Below are 9,608 nucleotides of genomic sequence, written 5' to 3' on the forward strand. Positions count from 1 at the left end.
TGAAAATGAATGAGGGAAGCGCATGCAGGTGAATTAGTGGCTCTTTAAAGCAATGGACTGTGCTTTTCAGACCTCCTAGTCACAAACTTTTCTATCCAGCAAATGATCCTGGATTTCAGTAGTTTGTGTTTAAATGAAAAGAGTATTTTGCTCTTGCTCACTTTCTTTTAAATGCATATGAACTTGAGAAGCTGTGGAGACTATAGGTATATAGGACAGCAGCAGGTGTACTGTACTTGAGAAGGTAAATATGTAGACATGTCTCCATATCCTGGAAATGATCTTGAGAGATCCTGAATTCTTCACAGAAACTTCAGCAAGTGGATCTTTCTTTCCTTTTCTTTTTCCCACATCAGGGAAGACACCAATGAGCCAAAAGAAATTCTCTGTCAAATCTCATTGACTCTCAAGGGCTGTGCACAGCTCTGCTCTTAGCACAGCACCACGTCAGAAGAACTAAAAGAAGCAAATCTGCCCACAGAGCCCACTGCATAAACAACCCAAACCAAATCCCACAGCCCAGCTTAGCCCTTTTAAAATATTTTGGGGGTGATGTCAGCACTTGGGTTGCCAATGCACTTGTTGCTCTCCTCCCTCAGCCTACTTCAGTTCCTACACACTGACGGGGCACCCAGACCGAGCGGGAGATAGGCAGAAGCTTGGAGGGAAACAGTATCTGCAGTGACCCAAAGTTCAGACACAGAACCACTGGACTCCATTTACCTCCTCAAGGTAAAAAAACTTGGCTTACTTATTGTCAGATTTTCTCTTGTCCAAGAATATAGCAGGCTGGCAAAACAACTTAGGAATGTAGGAATTTTTTAACTACATGCATGGGGCTTTTAATATTTAATCTGCAAACTAAAACAGCCTCTATTTAAACTCTCTGTCTTCATGATGGTATGGTCCCAGGGCTTCTCTTGTTTGCACCATAGATGTTACAGCCTGATCTGGTTTATCTGCTGAGATTTTGGTTGTGTGGCTGAAATTATTTGTCTAGAGTTTATGCCTCATTTGTTTAAAGATTTTTATTTTATTTACGTGACATACAGATGGGATTAGTGCATGATATTCCTGATAAAGTATTTTCATTTCTCTGCATGAGCTCCAAAACCATGTAAAATTCAAAACTTGCTGTAATAAAATAAATAAAACCAATAATCAACAGAAAAGTTTTTGAATACAACTTGAATGGGATTTTTGAAGAGATGTATAGCAGCCTGAAAGTGCAGGAAGGTCAGAAGGTTCTTGAGAGAATACTATTTCATCCATAGGATTAACTCACAAAATTTATGAGGTTCTTCAGATGAAAACATCTAATCTTAGGTTCTCTTGTACTTTTAGTGGGAACATAATTAATTCAGATTTATTAGTCTGTCTTTATAAAAGAATAGTTTGCACCTAGTTTCTTAAAAAATGAAAATATTCAAACAACTATAGGGATTTAAAGAACTCTAACCAGTTGTATATTTACAATGTATGTCTGTTGAAAGTAGTAAATGGGGCTTGGGCACTATTTGAAAATGCTTATACAAGGCAGCACTAATTTCCATGGACTGCTCACCCCTGTGCAGTATGTTTTGGGGTGACACTGAGAATGCACCTTGTCAAATACTGGAAATCAAAGAAGGTGATAAGCTGCCAGAGATAGCTTTTATTTTTTAGCGTTCCCAGTGCTTATTAACTTCTAGCCACTGAAACAACATTTATTTACACTCATATAAATAGCTCTGTTGAACCTGCCACCTTCATGCATCTGTTCTTCACATATTTTTCTTTTTCCTTAAGAGTCCGTGACCTGAAGTTGAGCTCAAAGACGCTCCCAGGCAAGTCACTGAAGTTTTCCCTTTGCTCTACCTGCTGACTGCTGCTCTCCCTTGATTAGTCCTGAAAAATGGAGCGATCCACACAAGAACTTTTCCTCAACTTCATGATTGTCCTGATTACTGTATTGCTCATGTGGCTCCTTGTGAAGTCTTATCAGGATTAAAAGACAATCAGAAACTCTGGGAGGTGATTTAAGTGTGTGTCTCAGCAGACATAAGTAGCACTGACAGCACACCTCTGTGATTAGCTTTCAGTCAGTTGAGGATGTCATGAATCTTTTTTTACTCTCTCATATCTGTTGTCTGTGCTAATGTTTGTGATGGGTCTGTGATGGTCTATTCTGCAGTGATCCAGCTGTAAAATGTAAAATGCAAGGTCCTTAGGAACTGTTCAATGTGGCTGTCTCCTTTGGTAGTTACTGTGAATGCTGTAGCCCCCGTCCACCGTGCCAGCTTGTTTGGGGGCAGTGTTAGGTTCTCGAGGGTATAAAACTGCAGTATGCAATGTAACCATCTGTATTAACCAGTGTAAGAGGCACAAACTCACTTAGCAGAAAGGAATGTGAAACCTCTACTTCCACTTGATCGGTTCACTTAAATAAAGAACATGTAAAACCATTTCTTGTAGCATTCCTTATCCGTCTCCTGGCCTGATTGCTGTTCGAGACCTGCTGATAACGGTGGTACAGTGTGCTGTGCCAGTCTGGTGGTTTGCTTATTCCTCCCACCTGCATTTTTGTTTGGTTTTTGTTTTGGGGGATTTTTTTTAAATGGTGTAGAGTGGAAATCCTACAGCTTGACAGATGTGTAGCCACAAGAATGAGCTGTTTGGGTCACTTCTCTGTCCAGAGTAACTTACACCATTGGTGCCTGTGTAAGTGGACTTCAAGGAGAACTTCTGTCCCACTAGGGTGTTGTCAATAATGGCATTTTCTGAAGCAGAATTTCAGGCAGGGATTCCCAGGGTCCTATTTTTGGCCAAGCTATACTTGGAGAAGAGCCTGGAGGGACAAGCCTGGGTCAGTCGCAGGTGTTGGCGCCTGTTGGCTCCCCAGCCCTGCTGCAAGTCTTGCCTGGGGTAGCGGTCCCTCGGGGCCCGCTGTGGCATGCCAGGCACCGCAGCACGGCCACATTCAGCCTCAGCAGGATGAGATGTGAGTGTGTCTGCGTTGCTGTGATGGTGTCATTACCTGCTAAAAAATCTTGAGCCATCTTGAAGAGCCAACAGTCCCTGGGTCTGTGAAATCAGTAATTAAACTCCTCCTAGGCATTCTCCATCTGTTATTTTAATAGCTTCAGCATCTTCTACAAAGTACAACTCTCTGTAGGAAGGCAGTTAGACGTGTGTCACACTGTTGATACAGGTTTCCTTGTTCTTCAAGAACCTTCAAGGAATGGGCAAGATCTTGGGGCTGTGCTGTGAGTTACCCACTGTATGGTTAGGCAGAGCGGTGCTGGTCATGACAGCTGGGACTCGGTCCTGGGCTTTAAGGAAAGACAGCAAAAGTTGTGGTGGCACCACATGTTAAATGTGTGTGTTGCTTAAGGATTGCTAGTAAATGACCTGTTGCCCTGTGTCACTTGTACTGTCCATCCAGATTGACAGCCAACCCCGCTGCAGCTGGTGACACTCATCCTCCCAGTTAAGAAATCCCCACTCCAATGCAATGATAAAAATTACCTCTTGTTTACTCTTGGCTGCAACTGAGCAAACCTCCTTCTAGCATTTCCAGGGATGGCAAATTTTTTGCAAGGAAACTGAAACACTGAAATGAAATTTTGCCAGCAGTGGACGCAGTCTTTCTCTGCATCCCACCTTGCACCAGATGCTGCTGTATTTTCACTAATTTATACGGTTGGTTTGTGTTCATAAGCTTGTCTGAGAAGTATATCAGTGGCTGGAGAAGGACATGGAAAAATCTATTTTTAAATACAGTGAATACTTGATAATTCAGTATGAAAGACTCTCATCTTTCACCAGCTGTGACTCCCTACCCCAGCTGAACATGGTGTCTTCATCCAGCATTATCAGATCTTTGCTTGTGACTTGAAAACAGATTTTCAGAGTCTGTCATGCATCACGGCTTTCACAGGGGACCTCATAACTATGTGCCAGTCCCACCTGGCAGGGCTGAGACTTTTCTGCCAGTCCCAGAGCACGTGGCTACTGCCCAGGGAGAGCCATGACATCATGAGCAAATTGACATGTTTGGGCTCATCTGAGGCTAGCAATGGGAAAAATAGAGATGTGGGTTCACTACCTGAACCAGAAGTGGTTCAGCAACAACTCAAACTGATCCTTGTATTTCTCAGATAGGAAGAATCACAGGATCATAGAATGGTTTGAGTTGGAAGGGATCTTAAAGATCATCTAGTTACAACCCCCTGCCATGGGCAGGGACACCTTCCACTGGCCCAGGTTGCCCAAAGCCCCGTCCAACCTGGCCTTGAACACTGCCAGGGAGGGGGCAGCCACAGCTTCTCTGGGCAACCTGTGCCAGTGTCTCACCACCCTCACAGGAAATAATTTCTTCCTTACATTTAATCTAAATCTAATCTCTTTCAGTTTAAAATCATTACCCCTTGTCCCATCACTACACTCCCTGATAAAGACTGGCTCCCCATCTTTCCTGTAGCCCCCTTTAAGTACTGGAAGGCCACTATAAGGTCTGCCCAGAGCCTTCTCTTCTCCAGGCTGAATAACCCCAACTGTCTCAGCCTGTCCTCTTAGGAGAGGTCCTCCAGCCCCCCAGTCATCTTCGTGGCCTCCTCTGGACCCTCTTGAGCAGGTCCATGTCCTTCTTATGTTGGGGGCCCCAAAGCTGAACACAGCACTCCAGGTGGGGCCTCATGAGAGTGGAGTAGAGGGGGAGAATCACATCCCCTGACCTGCTGGCCACACTTCTCTTGATGCAGTCCCAGATGCGATTGGCTTTCTGGGCTGAAAGTGCATACTGCCAGGTCATATTGAGCTTCTTGTCAACCAACACCTGCAAGTCCTTCTCAGGGATGCTTTCAATCCATTCTCCACCCAGCCTGTGTTTGTGCTTGGGAAAAACTCAGAAAATATTCTAGAGCGTTTGGGCCACCCACAACTTTTAGCCATCAGTTTTTTTGAGAGTAGACGATCATCTAACTTTGACAACACAATTAAGTTAAAGCACCCCAAACAAGTTGCTAGTGTGCTAGCTGAAGTGAAAACACCAGTCTAAGTGGTTTTCTTTTCAGGCTTTTATAATTTTAAAGCAGATTTTGAATGAGATAAGTTATTTTCCTCAGTCATTTGCTGAAAACTGAAGAAAAAGGCAATTTAACATCTAGTGCCAGATGTTGTTTGACATTAATGTCAAAGAGCATCAGCCAAATACACATATACAGACAAAATTTCCCAGTTTGAGGGACAAAATGTGGATGTTTGGTGTGACTCTTGAGTCTCAAACTTGTTCCATTATATTCCTGCTTGGCAAAGAAGCCCTGGAGGACAGGTGGCTCTCTGGTGATGTATGTTACCAGAATTCTCCAGTCCTTTTCAGTGTAAGGGAGACCAAGAACACCAGAGGACTTCAGGGCTAACAGTGATTTGTCTTTAGTTTATCAGCAAAATTATTTTAGGCAAATAAATTTATTAAAAGTATACTTTAGAGTAAGCAGCTGCGCTAAGTTTTTCAGCCTCCCTGGGCAAACTCTTTCAGTGCTTGACCACCGTCACATTAAAAAGCTTTTTGTAATATTTAAATGTAATTTGTGCATTTCAGTTTTTGCCCATTACCTCTTGTTACTGGGCACCACTGAGAAGAGTCTGGCTCTGCCTTCTTCATTCCCTCCCATCAGGTATTTACATACCTTGATAAGATCCCCCTGAGTCAGTAGATCGGGGGAGGTGACATACTGGGTCTGAACAGTCCCAGCTCCCTCAGCTTTTTCTCACATCAGATGCTCCAGTTTCTTCATCATCTTCATGGCCATTTGCTGGACTCTCTCCAGTATGTCCACATCTCTCTTGTACTGGGAAGCTCAGCACTAGACACAGCATTCCAGATGTGTTTTACCAGTGCTGAGCAGAGGGAAAGGATCATCTCCCTCAATCTGCTGACAGTGTTCTGACTGATGTAGTCCAGGAGGCTGTTTGGTTTCTGCCGCAAGGGCCCATTGCTGGTGTCCATGATGAGCCCCAGGTCCTCTGCAGAGCTGCTTTCCAGCTGGTTGGCCCCAGCCTGATTTTGTGTCTGGGGTTATTTCTCTCCAGGGGCAGAACTTGGCACTTCCCTCTGTTGAACTTCATGAGGTTCCTGTTGTCTCATTTCTTCAGCCTCTTGAACAGGATAACACTCTGGTGTATCAGCCACTCCTTTCAGTTCTATACATTCACATACTTTACATCATTTTAATTAACCCATACCTGTTTTAAGATGTGGACATCTATCCATTCTTTGTGGCCCCTAATGCATTATGAATGATGTACCATGAAAAGTATTTATTATGTAAGCTCTCCTTTATATCACAAGCTGTTTTTTGTTTTTTAATATATGTGTGTGTATATATATATATATATATATTCATACATATATATGTATGTATATCAACATTTGACCTGCTGTAAGTTTTACACATAGTGTGCACAGGAGATGAATGCAGCACAGTACCTCCTCATGGAGAGGATTGCCAAGGTGACACTATACTTACCCTGTTCCCTCTCCCATCCCACCTCCTTTATTAAAGGCACTTCGTATAGAAGTGCCAATGGCAACAGAAATGGTGGTTGGTCATGACTTTGACATGACCTGAACAAGGCAATTTTCATTCTGGCATCTAAGTATAGATTAATTAGCCTCACCCAGAACCAAAAGTTCAGTGGTGGCCTTTCCATTCAGTTTACCAGGCTTTGGATCAGACTGTAGCTACCTAATTTTAGATGTTCAGATTTCAAAAGTTTGGCTCTAGGCCTGGTAATTCAGAATTGCTAATCACTCGGCACTTCACTCAACAGAAACTAGAGACACAGGATGTTCAACATACTTTTGGGAAAAATCAGACCACTAGTTTGTGTGCCTGGTTACCAACCTAGAAAACAAATTTTAGGCACTGAGATTTGAAACTTTGGCTAAACATTAGAAAATTATTCAATGGGGTTTACCAAAATACTTTTAACAATCAAAAGTGTTTTCAGTCAAAACCAGTTTCTATATTTTTTTCAAGATAAGTGTTCTCATCAAGGAAAACTAAAATTTTTCAAAAGCAAACACCATGCTTGAAAACCAACTGTGTCCATTTTGCTTTTGAATGATGTGATGGCTGCTGTAGACTGTGTGGTTTGTGCCCCTTTTCTCCTTTATTGCCCAGGCTCCAGAATCAGGCAGGTTCTTTATGCTGTGTGACATAATCAACCACACTTATGATGTGTCACCACCAAGTGACAGGGTAGGAAACTGCTATGCAATGAGAGAGAGATGAGCATGGAAAAAAAAGTGATTGATACCAAGGAACCACATGTGCTGCATTTCTAAGTGGGTTGATTACAAACCATTTCTTGCTGACATTTTTTAGTTTGCAAAGATTCACTCAAAATTCCGTTTTCTGTGGAAAAAAATCACACACTGTGTAAGCTCTGTTTTTGTGTGTGTGTTGTATGTGTGCTTAGTAGATGACATAGAAGAAGAAGGAAAGGCAAAAACCAAGGTTCTCAGCTGTATCAAGACAGCCTTCCTGTGTATGCATATAAGTTTTCTCTAGATCAAACCAAGAAAATGTGAAGCTCAAATAACTTCCTTGCTACATTGCAAGTCCAGCACAGTTCTATTTATACAACTGCATTTGGAAGAGTCCCAAAGCTGATAGACACCCTTGCAATTCAATAAGATCTTTGCATAATAATTATCTATATTTTGGTGGTGCAGTGAGTTAGAAGCGATCAATAAGACTGACAGCTGCTGACACCTTGGGATGCCATAGCTGGGGCTCCTAAATCATTCTTCACCTACACAGCTGAGCTAGTTTGCCCCCTGTGTGTAGGATTTACCCACAGATTAGCGTCTGCAGGTCTGAGCTGGAAAAGCCTTTGGCACATTTCCCAGGGCCGTATACAGCTGGTGCTCAAGCCAGTCAACTCTGACCTCTTAGCTTAACAGTTCAGCTGTCAGCTTCTAAAGAGTGATGACAGTATTTTCAAGTAGGCTCCATTATGCTTATCGGCTAATGCTAATCTCTACTCGAACTGGACTGATCTGCGAGAGAGTGCAAAGAAGCATAAATTCATGCAAAATGAATGGAGGTGGCCAGTTTGTGCCAGTGTGTGCTATATTGCACTTGTACTTGCCAGATCTTTGCTGTAGTGGGTGGATGAGGGAGATGAGTAATAATTTGGTTTTGGCAGCAGTTGTTAGCTGAATGTAGACCTATGCTTCCTTATACTATGGCTTGTACAGCAAGGTCCAGAAGGACGTTTATATGGTGCATGGATGTGCCTTGATCTATTGACCTTGCATATATGCTTCTTCGTGTACCCAGAAGAGCAGCCAGATCTGTGTGTCTCTTCCAAATGACTGTTTTCCTTGTGCTTCACCTCTCCTCTCTTGGGAGGCAGGGAGTGGCTTTTCTCTCTCGGTCTCATGGCCAGAGCGGTACACGGTCTACCACAACAGTATCATACCCTGCTCATGTCTGCTCTTCACTGCTGTGGAGGTCTGGAATGAATGGGGAACACTGAACATTGACCTGAAGATCAAATTGATGGGGTCAGGATATTCACAATGACCCGGGTATCTAACAGTTTCGTAGGAGGGACTTAATCCCTTGTAGAGATGTGCCTTGGGAGAAGGGCTCCTGGAGAAGATCTACCATGTGCTCGTAGAAATATGCACATTTTTATAGGCACTTGATGTAACTTTGGTCTTGCACATTACCTTGACAGCCTGGCCTAGATGTATCCTCCAAGACATCTAGCAGGAGTGACCCAATTCCTTAATTAGAATCATGGAACACACTTAGCAATAAACAATCTAGAATGGATTTCACATGTACCTCTTTTCCTTGCAGTATTCAACCATTTTCTGTTCAGCTTCTTGTCCTCAGACATCTGTGGGCAGAAAACAGGGACATAATTTTTTAAATACCTGCAGTTTAGTTTTATTGGCAACTGCCAGTTTCAGTAGGATTAACCTGAGCCTTTCAACTACGTTAGGAAAGATCTGCTTCTGCATGCTGCAAGCCATTTCCCCAAAGGACTTCAATTGAGCTGGGTATATCAGACAAGAATTGGCCCCTTTGTGTTTCCCTGGTTCTGATCTGCTCTCTGCAAAACTCTGTTTCAGCATCACCTGAAAGAGATATATGCCAGAAATAATTTTAGATCTTTCACTGAAACCCAGTTTTGAATAGAATTTCTCTATAACAAATCTTACATCCTATATTTATTAAGCTATATTAATACTTTAATCAACATACAATTTGGAAACACTAAGCTTCACACTTAAAATCCATAGCTGTATTTTAAACTGTACTTTAAATTGCTAGGTTCGAAAAACTTATTGGACTATGAACAAAATAATTAAAACCAATTAACTGAGTTTAACAGTTTATTTTTTCTGCATTTTTTTTTTTACAGTCCCAGTAGAACTTTAAATCTAGCCCAGTTTTTTAAATCAGTTTTTTCTTGAATGGTTTAAAATTAAGTAAACTCAGAACCTAATAAGCATTGAAAACACTAAATCTTAGTTGTTTTTTTTTTTCAGCCTAGGATACTTCCCTACTCAACTATACTGCTGTGTACTTCAGCTGCATTTTCAC

General features: G+C 42.2%; 1 protein-coding gene across 1 annotated transcript; it reads left to right on the plus strand.

The window, feature by feature from the left end:
* The first annotated feature begins 621 nt into the window (after window positions 1-621).
* On the plus strand, window positions 622-2,434 carry SLN (sarcolipin). Its single transcript, XM_074932241.1, has 2 exons — window positions 622-732; window positions 1,789-2,434. The coding sequence occupies exon 2, from the start codon at window positions 1,895-1,897 to the stop codon at window positions 1,988-1,990; it is 96 nt and encodes a 31-aa protein (XP_074788342.1). The 5' UTR covers window positions 622-732; window positions 1,789-1,894; the 3' UTR covers window positions 1,991-2,434.
* The last annotated feature ends 7,174 nt before the right edge of the window (window positions 2,435-9,608 follow it).

This window comes from Athene noctua, chromosome 1 (genome assembly GCF_965140245.1).
Source record: "Athene noctua chromosome 1, bAthNoc1.hap1.1, whole genome shotgun sequence".
NCBI classification, from domain to species: Eukaryota; Metazoa; Chordata; class Aves; order Strigiformes; family Strigidae; genus Athene; species Athene noctua.